At 40.5% G+C, this 19,334-nt stretch overlaps 2 protein-coding genes and 1 non-coding gene across 3 annotated transcripts; 2 read left to right on the forward strand and 1 right to left on the reverse strand.

Annotated features, from left to right (window-relative positions):
• Window positions 1-507: 507 nt before the first annotated feature.
• Window positions 508-13,350, reverse strand: SPRTN (SprT-like N-terminal domain). The gene is made up of 5 exons (XM_049789654.1): window positions 13,060-13,350; window positions 11,880-11,979; window positions 7,654-7,782; window positions 3,402-3,663; window positions 508-1,279 (listed from the first exon to the last, which is right to left on the reverse strand). The coding sequence occupies exons 1-5, from the start codon at window positions 13,278-13,280 to the stop codon at window positions 561-563; spliced, it is 1,431 nt and encodes a 476-aa protein (XP_049645611.1). The 5' UTR covers window positions 13,281-13,350; the 3' UTR covers window positions 508-560.
• Window positions 13,351-13,810: 460 nt separating this feature from the next.
• Window positions 13,811-16,175, forward strand: EXOC8 (exocyst complex component 8). Its single transcript, XM_049789635.1, has one exon. It carries the CDS (start codon window positions 13,915-13,917, stop codon window positions 16,096-16,098), a length of 2,184 nt encoding a protein of 727 aa, XP_049645592.1. The 5' UTR covers window positions 13,811-13,914; the 3' UTR covers window positions 16,099-16,175.
• Window positions 16,176-18,789: 2,614 nt separating this feature from the next.
• Window positions 18,790-19,003, forward strand: LOC126031505 (small nucleolar RNA U3). Its single transcript, XR_007503353.1, has one exon. It is a non-coding gene; the product is annotated as a small nucleolar RNA U3 (small nucleolar RNA).
• The last annotated feature ends 331 nt before the right edge of the window (window positions 19,004-19,334 follow it).

Consider the following 19,334-nt stretch of genomic DNA (forward strand, 5'->3'; position numbering starts at 1 on the left):
GTCACATGCCTTGCACAAGGAAATTCTTAGAAAACATTGTAGGTTAAAGTTCTTTTTCTTTTTGGTTTTTGGGTCACACCCGGCAGTGCTCAGGGGTTATTCCTGGCTCCAGGCTCAGAAATTGCTCCTGGCAGGCACGGGGGACTATATGGGACGCCCGGATTCAAACCGATGACCTCCTGCATGAAAGACAAACACCTTACCTCCATGCTATCTCTCCGGCCCCTAAAGTTCTTTTTCAATCCTAAAAACCCTGAGTATCCTACAAAGTATACAACTAAAATGATGTGCACATTTAAATACCATTAAGTACAAGAAATAAACTATGTAAAAGTTATGTTCATTCAGAACAGTTATAGTATGTGTAAGACGAGTGAATATAGCACCTTTAGACAAATATTTTTAATTTAAATATCATATAAGAAAATAAAACAATGTTTTGTGTTGGTTATGTGAAATAGGTTGTAACATACGAACTCAGTATTAGCCAGAAATTACTGAGGGAATTATACCAGTGAGTAATATCTATACATATGAAACTCATTAATCAAAGGCTTTTTTCAGCTTATGATTTCAACTTCAAGACACCAGTCTAAGTGTTTATTAATTTGAGATTCTAAAATTTCATTCTGACAAACAGGACAGTCTACCATTTTCCTCTGACTGGACGAAGCAATAGAATTCTGAGTTGTCATGGTAGGATATGAACTACATGTTGGAGAACTACCACTTGGTAACTGTGCTTTCTTGCTTAAAAAATTGTCTAGAACAGTTATATTTTCTAGCTTCTGCCGTTTACTTGGAACTTCATTTTCAGGCCCACTCATGTTCTGGGATGCAGTCACAGATGTCAATTCCATTCCTTTTAAAGGATTTTTAAGGGCTATCTTAGACGACGTTGGCCTTCCTTGAGAATTAGAGATGTTCTTAGTGATGCTCCCAACTATTCCATCTTTTGTTGGAGATCCATTCACATTTCTGAAAGCATTTTGGTTGGCAACTGATATTTTAGGGAAGTAATTATTTATACTATTTTGGTGGCTGGAAGTACGTAACGGCACTTTATTACTTGAGCCATTCTGTTCAGATTTCACCTCATATTTCGAATTAGGTCTTAGAACATTTGTTGAATTGTCTTGATTTAAAATATCTTGATTATCATTAGTAGAATTTGAAGCAATGAATTTCCCAGGTGAAGGTGAATTGATTATTTTTCCTAGAATGTATCCTTTTCCACTGAAAGGAATGAATAATTGTTTCTCAGTTTTCTCTGGATTATCTGCAAAAGAAGTAAGGTTTTTTCCTTTACTCAAAACTATAATAAAAAATATTAAGCTAGTGGATAATATTTTTTCAAGATTAAGAAATACTAACTTGGATCTACATCTTATTAATAGAAAACAATAATCTTCATAAATTAGCTTTGGTACTGAGATAACATAAGATAAAAAAAATCCTCTCAAATTAGAGTTCTATCAAGCAAAGATCTATTATGTAAAGTAACTTTTACTTTATCTATATGTAAGGTAGCTTTTACTTTGAAATTAGCTTAGTATCCTTTTATTTCTTGTAAGGAAAAATCTGCTCCCACATTATCTTTCCTCCAATACACAAAATGAGGATATAATTTCTCCTTATAAATTCTTCAATTTATCATTTCAGATTTTAGAAAGCAACTTGGGTTCTTGATTTTTATCACATCAAAACAACTTCCCAAGGGAAGTAGACCTAACCTCTTCAAAAGACAGAAACTCTGGACTTTCATAGGAAAAGGGAAAAAAAATGAAGATGAAGTACTACCACAGGCTTGTCACATCCTTTCCCCATTCTTCTCCCAAGAAAATACATACATCAATAGGAGAAGTTTCTTGGACAGAATTCAACTGATAGGAAGGGGTGTAGTTAAGACTTCCATTCCGGGAATTGTTATTTGAATTATTGTTTTTATTTTGGCAATCTTTTCCCCTTCTGTTTCCTAATGACTCATTATGTCAAGATAGGGAAATGGATTTTACCTCAAATATTACCAGTTGGAATTCATTTCTACTTTTCTTCCCTTCTATGTGGAGAAGTATATTTTTCTAACATCATTTCATGGATGATTGAATTTTTAAGTATGTAACTGATTGTTTTGCCATTAGAAACAAATGAAAAGGCAGGGATCACCAAACTACAGCCAGCCAGCAGGCCACATGGAGTCTGCTGGATATTCTTGCCACCTGCTGCCTGCCCTGCTTAGCAGCTGACTCATAACCGGGCCTGCAGTGCACATATGGGGGATGTGCACCACACAGCCCAAGTCCACTCCTCCTCTCAGTCTCAGGCAGGGGTCCTCAAACTACAACCCGCCATGGTTCCCATTGAAATACTGATAAGTTTGTTGATTTAACTTTATTTGTTCTTTATTTTAAATATTTAATTGTTCCCTTTTATTTTTTTAATTCAAAATAAGATATATGCAGTGTGCATAGGAATTTGTTCATAGTTTTTTAAACTATAGTCCAGCCTTCCAGTGGTCTGAGAGACAGTGAACTGGCCCCCTGTTAAAAAGTTTGAGGACTCCTGTCATAAAGGCTGAGAAAATGGTTCAGTGGCTTAGAATGCCTGACCAGCAAGAATAAGGTCTTAAGTTCAAACATCTTGCAATAGTATGCACAGAATTGATCAGGACTTTCCTACTATATCTGATCCCTTAAAGAGCCTGGGGAAAAAAAAAAAAAAAAAAACCTTGGTGGCTTAAAGCACTTGTCTGCCAAGTAAATGCAAGACCACAAGTTCAAACCCTGGCACTATCCCAAATGTGCTGAGGTGATCCAGACAACCCTGCTGTCAGAAATTTCCAAAGAAAAGGGGATCAGCACTTTTATAATTGATGTCAATTTTCAAGAGCTTATGGTTTGTCTTTGATGTGGATCTAATGAATACATTTAATTAGAACTTTATAGTGCAAAAATTTAAATTTAAAAGCATGATCTAGTTTAAGATCATTAAGTTTTCATTCTTTTATGTTGTTTGAAAAATAAAAAAAATGAATCCTTATAAAAAAAAAAGGGGGGGGGTCAGAAGATAGTTCAATAATTTAGGAAGTCCCCAGAGCAAGGGAGAAGATGTGAGCTTAATACCAGGTTCTGTATTGGTGCGATGTTCCTGGGATCCCCAGTAAGGGAGTAAATATCCCTAAGCATACCTTTAGTTCACTAACATAGTTTTCCTCAATGTGGATATTCCTTGGGGGCCACCATTGAAAATCAAGCAAATAGAGAATGAGACAAGGGTCCAAACAGTAGAACAGGAAGGAAATGGGATTAAGGAGAAAAAAAAAAATTGAGAACCAATGCATTAAAAGATAGAGCTACCTTTCATCACAGTCATGGAAAAGTTAAAAGAAAAAACAAAGTTACCTTTAGTCTCTGCAGTTGCTACTGGGTAATTTCCTAGTTTTGTCTTTCCTTTGCCTTTTGAATTCTCTGGTTCTTTGACTTTTATAAAAGTGCCTCCACAGGTTTTCTGGTGTTCATCCCACCAATAGTCATGAGCAGAGGGTGCCCTGTTAACAGCACGTTTGACATAACCATAATAAGGGTTTCTCTGCTGACATGGTCCATCACAGCGCCACCAGTGTCGTCGATATTCATCCACTTCATCATGAAAATCATGGTATATCTGCATCAACAAAATATTTTTAGCATTAAGTTTCAAGATTTTTAAGAAAATAAATGCGGAGACTTATTTTTTCTTTAGCTTACAGCTCCCTAAAGCTTTCTGAAGCTATGTTTTGGGAGAGAAATTAGCTATATGCTTAGCTTCTATTCAAAAGTTTGTTTTAATAGAAAATAGCAGCAATTAACTTAATATTTTTAAAACTGTATAAAGATTAAAAAGGGGGTTAAAAAGAACAAAAAGTATTTATTTTTAAAAAACATGAAACTCCCAAAAATACTAGTACTTTTAGAAACCAATATTTAAATCAGGGCCAGAGCAATAGTACAGTAAGTAGAGCACTAGCCCTGCACAAAGCTGAAAAAGGCTCAATTCCCAGCACCAAATCATGTAAAAAAAAAAAGCCCCTCTCAAAAAAAAAATCATTAGAATAAAGATTCCTACATAATGTAATAAAAATTGTTTTACCATTGAATCAAAAACTAACCTTAAAAGAGTCTAAAAGACTATTTCCTGCAAATGCTGGTCTCTAACAACACAAGCTTTCTTGTTTGATGTGACCCCTGGCGAACCTACTCTCCCTATTTTAATATCTCTGCTTGTGTGTTCCTGATAGCCTGATGGGGATGACATTTTGTACAGGAAAATCTCTAGAAAACTATTCTTCATATTTGTATCCCAGGTATGAAATAAAGACTTGGTATAATAAGGTAAAGGCCCTCAGTGTTTGCTGATCAACTGAAAAATTTTATTCACTGAAAAGACTGCTATAAGATCACAAATAAATATTGATGTAGAAAGAAACCCTTGGCCATTATAGATGAAAACATACATTCTCTTTGGAAATCAGCATGGAGGTTTCTCAAGAAACTCAAAATAGTTTATTATGCAGCTCTTCAATTCTACTCTTAGGAATAGGTATCTTATTAAAAGAATGTAGTGCATCCTTGGATGGACTGTGACCCTGGGTTTAATCCCAAGCACTATACAAACGAAAATACACTAATTTTAAGGGTATGTAGATACCCTTATTTACAATGCAGGATAATGACCAAGGTAAGGAAACTACCCAGTAAGCAATGACAGATGAGTGGATAAAGATGTGGTGTGTATATTTAAATACACACACCATAGATAAACTGATAAAGATATGTACACACTGAATGCTTTGTATAGGAAATAGGAAATCTTTTTATTTGAGAGAATTTAAGTTGGAGACTACCGTTAAGCAAACTAAGTCAGAAATCGAAAGCCAAATATCAGGTATTAGGGGGCTGGAGCTATAGCACAACGGTAAGGTATTTGCCTGGCACGTGGCCAACACAGGACGGACCCTGGTTCAAATCCTGGCATCCCATTTGGTCCCCTGAGCCTGCCACAAGTGACTTCTGAGTGGAGAGCCAGGACTAACCCCTGAGCACTGCTGGGTGTAACCCAAAAACCAAAACAAAAAAGGAAAAATCAGACATTACTCAGGTGGAATATAAAGAAATCAAGAGAATAACAACAAAAATCAATCCTCAGCTAACCCTTGGATTTGAACCACAGAACTGAGGTTGTTTAGATAACAAGAGTAAGGGGCAGAATGTTTAGAGGAGGTACAACACAAGTGGGAGAGGAATAATGGCATTTTGAAGTTGGTCATGGTGATTATTTACCTTTGAAGAGGTATGAAAAAGGATTCCTAAAGCATATTTATGTTAAGCCAATGCTGCTCGATTTTTTTTTAATGGGGCTGGAGAGATAATATAATGCCTTGCAGATGGCCAGCCAGGGTTGAATCCTTGGCACCACAATTGGGCCCCCAAGACCCGCCAGAGTGATTCCTAAAAATAGAGCCATCATAAGCCCTAAAAAAATTCATGCAAGAGAAAAAGTAATTTTCACTGAACAAACTTCTGTGTAATGTTCTTAAGCAGAAGCATTAGTTTTACTCTTTAGATGAAATCTTACATGGAACCTAAATGAAAAGACAAAAAGAGTTACAACTACAAGGAAGGTTAACGCTCACCAAGCATTAAGCACAGATAAGTGCCATTAAAAATTGACACTCCTGGGCCCGGAGAGATATCGGCGTTTGCCTTGCAAGCAGCCAATCCAGGACCAAAGGTGGTTGGTTCGAATCCCGGTGTCCCATATGGTCCCCGTGCCTGCCAGGAGCTATTTCTGAGCAGACAGCCAGGAGTAACCCCTGAGCATCGCCGGGTGTGACCCAAACACCAAAAACCAAAAAAAAAAAAAAAAGATTTATATATACAAAAAAATTACACATTTTTTTTTAGGGCCACAACAAGACTTCTAGTTTATGCACTAGTTATTTTATGCTAACATCTTGAATTCTTTTTCTAATCTAGGATTTATGAGATTGTTGTCTTTGTGTTTTGTTTTGGAAACACAGCAGTCTTGGCTCCTAGGATTATCCAGCAATCATGCAGTGCTGGGAATTAAACTAAGGTTAATGTGACTTGTTTTTAATTGAAGTCATTTTCCTAATATTGAAATAACTATACAACTTTTTTGAAATAGACTAGAATAATACATGGGTAGAAAAAAGAAGAAACATATGACACAATTGGAGCAATAGTACAGTTAGCAGGATGTCTGCCTTGCATGTGGCCAACCTGGATTCAATTTCTGGCATCCCATATGGTCCCTTGAGCACTACCAGTAGTAATTGTTGACTACAAAGTAAGGAGTTACCCCTTAGCATCTCCTAGTGTGGCCAAAAAGGGGGAAAAGCTACATAATACAAGGAGAGGAATTGTGTAAAGAGAAAGGAAAAGGGGCCAGAGCACCATATATGACCAGTCACCTCCACTAAAAAGGAAATTCCTTAGGTACAAGAGAGATGGTTTAAAGGCCTGTAGTGCACACTGTGCATGGGACACCAGTTTCTATCCTGAGCATCATACTCAGTTGCCAAGAACTGAGACGGAAGTATTTCTGGTATAGCTAACTACCATCCCTCAAAATAAAAAAATACCTTAAGGAACATTAAGGTAATTACTGAAGTGAATATAATGATAATAAAAGCAACTAAAGCTCAGGTGAAACATGTATTTTCTCCTTTAATCTTCACAAGAATTCTCAAAATAGGTATTGTTATTATCCTCATTTTTCATAATAAACAGAAGTGTGGAAAGAGTTACATAGGTTCCACATTTAATCATTAGTGGAGTCAGTCAGATTTAATCTAGTCTGATTCCTCAGGCCTTTATTTCCTTCAGTTTTGAGTACATGGTTGTATTTAGGGATCACTCCTGATGGTTCTTGAAGGATCATTATGTGAATCCAGGAATCAAACATATGCAAGGCAAGCAACCTATCCATTGTACCCACTGTACTATTTTTATGGCCATTTCTCAAGCCTTTTTGCTCGACTCTTTCCCTACAGTATTAGGAAGAAATATGAAAATGAAGACTTAATAAAGGAAATGACATGTGAAATATAGGATAGTGGATGGACTGAAGGAGAGGGAAGTAAGGAGACAGAGTTAAGATAATTTTAATAACCTTGAGGAGTATTGCAGACCTAGAGTATCTAAGCATAAAATGATGCTCTAACACAGAGACCATAAAATTTTTGATCCCTATGTAGCCATTTTATTCCATACTCCTAGACAGTCATCAACTTAGAAAGACCTCTGGGTTGCTATGATTTGCCTTAAAAATAGTATTATTTCTGTTCAGATCTCTGGGTTTTTGTTTTGTTTTATATTGTTTTGTTTTCAGCAAAGCAAGACAGTTTTCATTGAATGAAACTTTTGTGAGAGGAAAGAAAGGGAGGAAATAATGTTTTCAGGAGAGAGCACAGGCTTCTCTAGAATGGAAGCCAAGCAAGCAAAGAAACATAATGATAGACATGCAAGAGACATTTTCAAGAAACAACATGGGCTTGAAGAGCAAGCACCCTAGGTCCCTGTTTTTAATTAAATACCAAGAATTATTGGGGGTGCCGGGTATTGGAAACTAAATTTGTGTAGCTTTCCATACCGTGATATTGGCTCCAGTCAGATGATTGATGCGATGCATATGTTTACAAAACTCTGGACCATGTTCACTCCGGTCTTTATAATTATTAGTAACAAATAAATAGGCATGTATCATTTCATGCAAGAGTGTCTGAAATTAAAAACATTAATTCGTTAAGGCACTTTTGAAGATAATTTTTTTTGAAAAAAAAAAAGTTTTCTTATTCTCTGAATTTTTAACCTTCTTTGGATCACAGACTTCTCTCAAAACTTATAAAAACCATCTTTCTAGGGAAATTATATAAGCATATTTCACACACCTTTACACATATTTACTCCAAAGCTCTATAACTACCAAGTTAAGAACACTCTGTTCCAGGGCCAAAAGATAAGGCACTGGCCTGACACACAATTAGCCTTCCATTTCTGGTATCCTATATGATCCACCATATGCCAGAAGTGATTCCTGAGTGCAGAGCCAGAGATAACCCATTAGTATCTCTGGTGTGGAGCCCCCCAAAAAGCAAAATAACTCCCTGTCCTACCATGAATTGTCTCAATGGCAAAGTTTAATACCTGGGTTTAAACCCTGGCACCACATAAAAACAAAAAAAATAAAAGACACAACAAGGAAGAAGACTCAACTGGACTCAGCTTTGCATGGAGAAAAAAAACCTCCTAATCTCCTTATTAACAGTTGACTTTTTCAACTATTAGTTAAATCTAGTAGAAAAAGATATTAAGTTTCATTTATGAAAAAATTAAATATTTATACTAGTGACTTACCAAGATAAAATTACTATAGCCCAGTACCTTAATAATGCTTAAGAAAAAAATAAACTTCCATTTTATCACTAGCAAATTGGAAAAAGTATGAAGGAGAATTTAGTAACATCTAACAAAATTACAAATGCATTTACCCTTTGACCCAACAATATCTAGACACCCTTATAAGATCATTTATAAAGAAATTTACACCAGAGCATTGTTTACAATATCCAGACTAGAAATGAGAATTTAGTAATAAAGGCATGGTTGAATTCAACATAGATCCACATAATGGAATTCCACAGTCAATATCAGAATGAGGTGCCTAAGTAATAAAACAGCGGGTAGGTGTTTGCCTTGCATGCAGTCAATCCGGATTCCATCCCCAGCATCCCATATAGTCCCCAGAACCTGCCAGGAGTGATTTCTGAGTGCAGAGCTAGGAGTAACTGCTGAGGGCCACCAGTGGGGGTGGCCAAGAAAACAAAACAAAAATCATAATGAAAAAGATTATTAAATGACTTGGAGAAAACGAGAGCAGATGGTTTTAATGAAAATGCAATGTGAGGCCCCAAATTTTATTTTCTTTTTTTTTTTTTTTTTTTGGTTTTTGGGCCACACCCTGTGACTCTCAGGGGTTACTCCTGGCTATGTGCTCAGAAGTTGCTCCTGGCTTCTTGGGGGACCATATGGGACGCCGGGGGATCGAACCGCGGTCCGTCCTAGGCTAGCGCAGGCAAGGCAGGCACCTTACCTCCAGCGCCACCGCCCGGCCCCCCCCAATTTTATTTTCACCCAGGTGAAAGCAGGTCTGCCTCAATGGCTAACGCAGATAATAATCCTAACCATGCAGAAGGTGGCTTTCTGCCTTGTCAACAGAAAGAGTGAGCTGCCTGCCAGACCTAGTTTTTAATGAGTGCAGAGACCACCCTTGGGCAGGACAGAAAACCTATCCTGAGCCAATCTTGCCCTGGTTTTTAATGAGTACAGAGACCACCCCTGGGCAGAAGGACAGAAAACCTATCCTGAGCCAATCTTGCCCAGGTTTGCTTGAGACATGTAATACAATATGGTAAGTAGGAAAATCTGTTTTGAGTAGAACCAAGTTGTAAACAAATAGATGCAAAGAAACCAAGGATGATCTTTGTTTTGGGCATAACCAAGTTGTAAATCACATACCAACAATAGACTGAGCTGGAGTGGTACCAGAGCAGGTAGGGAGTTTGTCTTTCAAATGATCCACCCAGGTTCAATCCTGGCACCATATACAGTTTCCCAAGCAATGCCAGAAGTTAAGCTCTGAGAACTGTTGAGTGTGCCACCTCCACCTCAATCCCCCCCCCAAAAAAGGCAAAGTTTGGGGCCGGAGCGGTGGTGCAAGCGATAAGGCATCTGCCTTGGGAGCACTAGCCTAGGACAGGCCTTGCGGTTCAATCCCCCAGCGTCCCATATGATCCCCAAGCCAGGAGCATCCCGAGTGTCACCGGGTGTGGCCCAAAAACCACACACACACACACACACACACACACACACACACACACACACACACACACACACACACACAAAGGGCAAAGTAATAGATGTTCACAGTATTTTGTGTCAGATATAAATTATCTGGTGGGAAGGAAAACTAAATGTGAAATACAGAACAAAAAGAAACAACAGCACACACACACACACACACACACACACACACACACAAAGGGCAAAGTAATAGATGTACACAGTATTTTGTGTCAGATATAAATTATCTGGTGGAAAGGAAAACTAAATGTGAAATACAGAACAAAAAGAAACAACAGTATCCTAGGAGTGAAGCTCAGGATATAAAGTGGGACATTTCTGCAAAAAGCTTTTCATAACATTGAGATTTTGAAACCACATACAACTTTTTTTGGGAGGGTGGGGAGGTTTAGGGTAACTCCCAACAGTATTCAATATTTGGTTCTAGTTCTGTTCTTGGGGATTTCCCCTTACATGATAGACAGGGATTGAACCTTGGTGAGCAAAGTACAAGACAAGTGCCTTGCCTGCTGTAATGTTCCTCCATGTACAATTATGTTTTATCTTATATTTAATTATTTAAAATATATATATATTAAAAATATACACATTTGGGGCCTGAGCAATAGCACAGCAGGTAGGACGTTTGCCTTGCATTTGGCTACCAAGGGTTCAATCTTGGGCATCCCTTATAGCAAGGGGCCTCAAACTCGCGGTCCGCGGGCCGTTTGCGGCCCTTCGTACAACATTTTGTGGCCCGCGGCCGGCCTTCAAATATCACAGTATTCGCGATTATTCACTTACCGAATAATCGCAATAAAAATTGCATTAGTAAGAAAAAAATCGCATTAAACATTCGCATACCCTGAGCAGTTTCATTCGGGGTATGCAAATGTTTAATGCGATTTTTTGTGATTTTTTTTCTTACTAATGCGATTTTTTACTGCAAATATTTGGTAAGCGAAATCCCTTATGCAGCCCTGCCTCACCCCGACTTTGCCTCCTGAGGCCCCCAGGTAAATTGAATGAGACCCCTGTCTTATAGTCTCCAGAGTCTGCCAGGAGCGATATCTGAGAGCAGAGCCAGGAGTAACCAACTCCTGAGCACCACCAGATATGGTCCAAAAACAAAAACTAAAAAGATATGCACATTTGCTTTTAAACATTTCTCAAGGGGGCATATGGCCCCCTTGGCCTTTCAGAATATTCCTAGGGGGCGGGTGCTACTGGTGAAAATCGGTCAAATGGGGCCCAATGAAGGGACCAATTCTTAGGAGTTAGTATAGCCCACAGGAAGGAAATAAGGTCAGAAGAAGGTCATGATCAGAAAAGTTAAAAACCTCAAGTTTAAACTACATGAAGCCCAACTTTGCAGAAGCAGAAAGAGAAATAAACCAGGAATTCTGCCTAGGAGTTTTATAGTTTATTTCATAGTTTTCGTAGTTTCACAGGAATTTCATAGTTTCATTCCACTTTCATAGTTTGCGGGGGAGCTTTCTAATCCTTTAAATGAGGAAACTCATATTCTCTATTGACCACATACATTATTCACCTCACTTCTTTCTAAGTAAGTTTCAATAAATACTATCTTTTTTGTTGTTGCTGTTTTGGGTTTTTTTGTTTGTTTTTGAGTCACACCCAGCAGTGCTCAGGGGCAATTCCTGGCTCTATGCTCAGAAATCGCCCCAGGCAGGCTAAGGGGACCTTATGGGACTCTGGGATTCAAACTGATGACCTTCTGCATGAAAGGCAAATGCCTTACCTCGATGCTATCTCTCCAGGCCCCCATATCTTTTTTTTTTTTTAATAAATACTATCTCGCTTCAAAAATAATAAAAGCCTCTACAATCATAGCTGCAGATATTAACACGACATTCTTAGTAACTCAATGAGCAAGCAGGGAAAAAGGACATGAGCCTTAATTAAAACGCAGTGGCTTAATGACTATGTAATGCTTAAGTTAAATGTTAAAAATACCTCTACAAGGTCTTTTCTTGGTCTCAACTTCAAAAGGGGTTCACTGAGGCGGATGGAACACATTCCACCTCTGCCTTCATAGTTGCATAATCCAGCACACCTGAAATAAAACAAAAAAATTGTTCAGGATGATTTCACTTATCTGTAGTATATAGAATAACTAGACGAGGGAATACAATGTATTAAAGGAAGGAAATCTTGATCACCCTTAACCCAAGTATACAGGAGGACAGAGAAGAAATTGAGGGAGTAAGGAAAAAGATATGAAAGGGAAGAAACAAGGAAGCAGGGAGAGGGAGCTTTGGGCTGTATATATCCAAAGCACACATTTAACATTGAAAACATGAGATCCAAACTACAACCACAAACTATAAAACGTGGGCCCGGAGAGATAGCACAGCGGTGTTTGCCTTGCAAGCAGCCGATCCAGGACCAAAGGTGGTTGGTTCGAATCCCGGTGTCCCATAGGGTCCCCCGTGCCTGCCAGGAGCTATTTCTGAGCAGACAGCCAGGAGTAACCCCTGAGCACCACCAGGTGTGGCCAAAAACCAAAAAAAAAAAAAAACTATAAAACGTGACTGTCAGGGCAGATGGCTGGGGATAGGGAAGTGGAGGACAGAGAACTAGGGAACACTGGTGTAGGGAAGTTGACACTAGTGGTGGGAGTTAAACTAGACAATTATATGTGTAAACTTAACTATTAATAACTAAATCGGGCCGGATTTACAGTTGTCTTGCACGTGGCTGACACGGGTTCGATCTTCGATACCCCATCTGGTCCCTTGAGCCCACCAGGAGTGATTTCTGAGCGCAGGTCCAGGAGTAATCCCTGAGTGCCGCCAGGTGTGGCCCAAAAACAAAAACCACAAACAACTGTGAATCACAGCACCTTAATTAAATACGCAGGACCCTTTCTTACGTTAAGCATGCAAATTATGCATATTCTTCGACAGTTCATCCTATGAGAATCATACTCTCCAGAGTAGGAGATACATTTCAACCCAGTTAGGAGGGCACTAAGAGTGGTGCTTCCCCTGAAGAAGCCACACAATAAATCAGACGTGCAATAATCTAGTTTCAAGTAAGGCGACATTCAAGGCGACCAAAGGAGTGAAGAGTGATGGAAAAGTGACCGGCCCGGCTCCCCCCCGCCCCCCAATAAGGCTGGAGACTGACTCACTGGGTCATTCGCTTGCTCCACTTCACTTCGACGGAGTCTAGCTGGCCCCAGAAGAACTGATCGTTGAATTGCATAAACAGGGCCTGCAAATCCGGGGTGGGATCCAACAGCTCCCAAGACGCGTCCACCACCGACAAGGGCTCCTGGGGGTGATGGCTCGTCGCGACCTGCAGGTTCCACTCCTCTTGCAGCTGTTGGGCCAAAATAAAGTCTTCGTCCATAGCTGCTTTGGATCCCGGAGGCTGTCAACCTTCAGCTAACAAGGAGGAACGAGCTCCTACAGCAGATACTGGCTCTCAAGTTTGCTGATTTCACGAGGAAACCGGAAAAACTATCTCGAGAACAAGAACTGAGTTTGCCAAAAATAAAAACACCAAAATCAATACTCTGAGGCTGGCCAAAGAACCCAATGTCACATCTCAGACAGCTCCAAACTTGGGCTCCCGTCACTGAAGATCTAGTAAGATTCAGGAAGTGAGATCACGTCTTGCTAATATTCTAAATAAGCATGTCACGCTCAGCACATGCGCAGTACGACCACCTCGCCGCCCACCACCCCCGCACACTTCCTAGAATGCCTCCAGCGCATGCGCCCTAAAAAAAAGCGTGAGTTCTCGCGCACGCGCTTTCGGCGCTCCACACTCTGCGCAGGCGCAGTACCTGCCGGCCAGCTCCTGGCGCAGGCGCAGTATCTGTCGGCCAGGTTCTTGCGCAGGCGCACTCATCTCTCCCAGCCGCTTACTTCCTCAATTCTGGAGCTCAGCCGGCGGCGTTCATTGGAGTTCTACAGCGGCGTCGCGGGGTTTTAGGGGTTTCGCGACAGTCAGGCTCAGACTTCTGGAGCTCCGAGCTGAGATGGCGATGACGATGTCGGACGGCGGCGCGAGCCGCCTGAGGCGGCAGCTGGAATCGGGCGGCTTTGAGGCGCGCCTGTACGTGAAGCAGCTCTCGCAGCAGTCGGACGGGGACCGAGACCTGCAGGAACACCGGCAACGCATCCAGGCGCTCGCGGAGGAGACGGCGCAGAATCTGAAGCGTAACGTCTACCAGAACTATCGGCAGTTTATCGAGACGGCCCGCGAGATCTCTTACCTGGAGAGCGAGATGTACCAGCTGAGCCATTTGCTGACGGAGCAGAAGAGCAGCCTGGAGAGCATCCCCCTGACGCTGCTGCCAGCCGCCGCCGCCGGAGCCGCCGCCGCCTCTGCAGGGGAGGAAGGAGGCGGAGGAGGCGCATGGGCCCGAGACCCCCTTCGGGGCCAGGCTGGCTTCTTTCCGACCTCGCGGGGCGCCTCCTCCCGCGACAGTTCCGGCCCCGGCGAGGAAGGCAAGCAACGCACTCTCACCACCTTGCTGGAGAAGGTGGAAGGCTGCAGGCACCTGCTCGAGACGCCCGGGCAGTACCTGGTGTACAACGGAGACCTGGTGGAATATGAGGCCGACCACATGGCCCAGCTGCAGCGGGTGCACGGCTTCCTGATGAACGACTGCTTGCTGGTGGCCACTTGGCTGCCACAGCGGCGGGGCATGTATCGCTACAACGCCCTCTACCCCCTAGATGGTCTGGCTGTGGTGAATGTCAAGGATAACCCCCCCATGAAGGACATGTTCAAGCTGCTCATGTTTCCCGAGAGCCGTATTTTTCAGGCAGAAAATGCCAAGATTAAACGCGAGTGGTTGGAAGTTCTGGAGGAAACCAAGAGGGCCCTCAATGAGAAAAGACGGAGAGAGCAGGAGGAGGCTGCGGCCCCCCGTGCGCCACCCCCAGTGACTTCCAAAGCCAGTAATAATCCATTTGAAGAGGAAGAAAACGAGGAGCCAGCGGTTCCTGAGGTAGAAGAGGAGAAGGTGGACCTTTTCATGGAATGGATCCAAGAGTTGCCTGAAGACCTGGATGTCTGTATTGCTCAGAGGGACTTTGAAGGGGCCGTTGACCTGCTGGACAAATTGAACCATTATCTGAAAGATAAACCCAGTCCACCACCGGTGAAAGAATTAAGGCTCAAGGTGGATGAGCGTGTCAGACAGCTCACGGAAGTCCTAGTCTTTGAGCTCTCCCCAGATCGTTCTCTAAGAGGGGGTCCCAAGGCAACACGCAGGGCAGTTTCTCAACTAATCCGCCTTGGTCAGTGCACAAAGGCTTGCGAGCTCTTTTTGAGAAATAGGGCGGCAGCGGTGCACACTGCTATCCGTCAGCTTCGCATCGAAGGGGCCACTTTGCTCTACATTCACAAGCTGTGTCATGTCTTCTTTACCAGCCTGCTTGAGACTGCCAGGGAATTCGAAACGGATTTTGCAGGCACTGACAGTGGATGCTACTCTGCTTTTGTGGTCTGGGCAAGATCAGCCATGGGCATGTTTGTCGATGCTTTTAGCAAGCAAGTGTTTGACAGTAAGGAGAGCCTCTCCACAGCCGCGGAATGCGTAAAAGTAGCAAAAGAGCATTGTCAACAGCTGGGTGATATTGGACTAGACCTCACCTTCATCATCCATGCTCTTCTTGTGAAAGATATCCAAGAGGCGCTGCGCAGTTACAAAGAAATCATAATCGAAGCCACTAAGCATCGAAACTCCGAGGAGATGTGGAGGAGAATGAACTTGATGACTCCAGAAGCCCTGAGTAAACTTAAAGAGGAGATGAAGAGTTGTGGGGTGAGTAATTTTGAGCAATATACGGGGGATGACTGCTGGGTGAACCTAAGTTATACCGTGGTTGCTTTCACTAAACAGACAATGGGCTTCTTGGAAGAGGCACTGAAGCTCTATTTTCCAGAGCTACACATGGTACTTCTGGAAAGCCTAGTGGAAATCATTTTGGTTGCGATTCAGCATGTGGATTACAGTCTTCGATGTGAGCAGGATCCAGAGAAGAAAGCTTTTATCAGACAGAATGCATCCTTTCTTTATGAAACTGTCCTCTCCGTGGTTGAGAAAAGGTTTGAAGAAGGAGTGGGAAAACCTGCAAAACAACTCCAAGACCTGAGGAATGCATCTAGACTTATTCGTGTAAATCCTGAGAGTACAATGTCAGTGGTCTGATGCTTGGACCTGTTCATATGTTTGTGTGTATATTGCTTATATATTATTTATGTTAAGCTACATTAGCATATTTTCTATAATCTCAAACACAATAAAGATACCCTCAGCAATCCAAACTTAGAAAAAAATAAGTAGTATCAAGGTCATATAACAGAAACATTGGAATTGTTGAGATATTCCTTTAAATTATGCTGTTTGTAATGGCTACAGCATTTCAGCTTAATGCACTCAAAGTGTACTTTGTTACCATAAATAGTACAACAATAAAAAGTCTTCCATTTCATTAAAATGCTAGATTTCTTAAATGAAAATCACATAAAATACCTTGTTTCCTTGCATTTCCGCACCTTGAAATGTAACAATTTTGGGAAAAGAAGGTATTAGGAAAATTGGTTTTAGAGTTGATTTTTGGTATAAAACATTCCTTTGAGGGGCCAGAGATAGCATGGAGGTAAAGCATTTGCCTTGCATGCAGAAGGTTATTGGTTCGAATCCCGGCATCCCATTTGGTACCCGAGCCTGCCAGGAAGCGATTTCTGAGCGTGGTGCCAGGCAAAACCCCTAAGCACTGCTGGGTGTGACCCAAAACAAAACAAAACAAAACAAAAAAACATTCCTTTGAAACAGTTCGTGGACTCCTAGCTGTAAATGCCTATACTTTTAAAACAAGAACTTCCATAAAATTATTACTGCAAACTTTAATAACTAGAACTATTTCATTATTTTTATTTGCTGGTTAACAGCTCTGTAATACCAGGTTTGAGTTTTTTTTTTTTTTAATTAAAGACATAAAATTTTTCAACATTTCTAAAATATGTGGATTTCCATCTGGAGCTTTGTCTATCACAATTTTTTGGTGGTTGTTTTGGGGTCACACCTGGCGATGCTCAATGTGTACTTCTTGCTATGTACTCAGGAATCATTACACCTGGAGTTTTGCCTATCATAATTTTTTGTGTCTTGGGGTCACACCTGGTGGTGCTCAATAAACCATGTTCTTCCTGTTTTCATATATAATTTCTTTGAACAGAAACTTGTTTTAAGGTTGATTTTTAATGAGGAAGAGAGGAAAATTGGGAGAGTGCTGTAGTAAAATAGAGAATATAAAATTAAAACAGTGTGCCCAAAACACAGAAAAAGAACTTTTGGCAACTTTGAAAATAATCTGCCCCCATGTTTTATTATTTGATTTTTTTTCTTCTTGTTTATTACACTTGCTTTATTTTATAGAAGTGCATATAGCACTTAACTTTATCTTGTAAATTAAAGGCATATAAGCTTCCCAAGATTTCTTGTTCTGTTTGGAATGGTTTACATACCATTCCTTGTACTTGGAGGAAAATTATGTTCAAGATTGCTTCTAGTTGTTTCTAGTTGTTGCCCTGTTGTTTCTAGTTGTGATTTTCAGTGGTTTTCTAGTTGCCCTATTGTTTCTAGTTATTTTTGTTCAGAAGTGTCATTTCTGATTATCATGACTTCAAAAGTTGGTTTCTTTTATTTGAATAAAAACAGTGGTATTAAGACTGTGGAAATTATGTAAAACCTAAAATAGCTGCTTCCTAGTAGTGGCTTAGGGTTTGTAAAACAACTTAAGTTGATTTCTGCATGCCACATGCACCCTTCTGTTTGTATGTGTACATATTTAAAAGCTTGAAAATGATCAAAGCTACAGATTCTCTTTGACTGATTTTTTTCATATAACTTGAGGGTTTTTTGGATAGCAACATCAACCTCAAATTGACTAGATATCTCTGCTGAGCATAAGTAGTTATATTGTCCTTTTGTTTGTTTAGCTTTGCGAGGGGCACACCCAGAAGTGCTCAGGAGTTATTTCTGGCTCTATGCTCAGGAGTTACTCCTGGGAGGCCTAGAGGGACCATATGAGATGCAGAGGATTGAACCTGGGTTGACTGCATGCAAGGCAAATGCCCTACCTGCTATACTATCATTCCAGCCCCTATAAATTGTCTTTAAGATTGGGGCTGGAGAGATAGCACAGCGGTAAGGCATTTGCCTTAGACGCAGATGGATGATGGTTCGATTCCCGGCATCCACATGGTCCCCCAAGCTTGCCAGGAGCGATTTCTGAGCATAGATCCAGGAGTAACCCCTGAGCACAGCCAGGTGTAACCCAAAAACCAAAAAAAAAAAAAAAAAGTTGTCTTTAAGATCCCTGGAAACTTGAATTTGATGAAAAATTTTGCTTATTTTTCACTACTTACAATTTCTCAAAGTATAATGTATGAAACATATTTGTAAATATGTGATGATGGGTTCATAAAATACTTTTGAAATTAAAAAAATTTTCTTTTTTCTTTTTTTGGATTTTGGGTCACACCTAGCAGCACTCAGGGGTTACTCCTGGCTCTATGCTCAGAAATCACTCCTGGCAGGCTCTGGGAACCATATGGAATGCCAGGATTCGAACCACCATCCTTCTGCATGCAAGGCAAACGTCCCACCTCCATGCTTTTTCTCTGACCCTGAAATCAAAATTTAAGATACATTGTAAAAACTTTAAACTGTTTACTTATTTAAAAGGCTACTGCTTCATAATACTGTCTGCTTTTTAAACCTGGAAGTACAGATTTTTATGTTAAATTTTGTGTGTTCCTTAAAGTTATTGTTGAAGAAAATAATCTTTTCAGTAACTCAGTTTGTGAGAAAGTCAATTTAAAATTCATCAATATTAAGACTCTACTTTCAGGGATCATTTTTATAGTATGTGACTAGAGAAGTTTCTCTGATCATGTAGAGCACCCGAAGCCACGAGGAAGAATCAGAGCGTCCTCTCCTGAGCGTGAAGCCGGCTCTAGGTGTTGCTTCTGTGACTGCCTTTGGCCATTGATGATCATTCTTCCCTTCCTTTGGAAGGGATAGAAGGAGAGGATGCAGTCTGAGTGGTAAAAAAAAAATCACCAATATTATTAATGTACTTTTGTGTCAAGATAACAATTAGCATTAGCTTCCTCAGAAAGGAGTTAGAGTTCTTTTCTCTAATTCTTTTTTCATTAGACTACAAGTTCTAAAACGAATGCTGTTAGAAATTGTCAGAAATATGTTACATGCTATAATATACCTCTTGATTGCCTTTTCTTACTTCAAACAATACTTGTTTAAACTTGAAATCACAGACTTGATTTAATTGCTTTTGAAAAAGACATCCTGTGGAATTAAATCTTTTTCATTAAAACCTCATTTCACTTATGTGTTGGAATACTCATTTATTTCTTAAT

The sequence above is a fragment of the Suncus etruscus genome, chromosome 15 (assembly GCF_024139225.1).
Source record: "Suncus etruscus isolate mSunEtr1 chromosome 15, mSunEtr1.pri.cur, whole genome shotgun sequence".
NCBI classification, from domain to species: Eukaryota; Metazoa; Chordata; class Mammalia; order Eulipotyphla; family Soricidae; genus Suncus; species Suncus etruscus.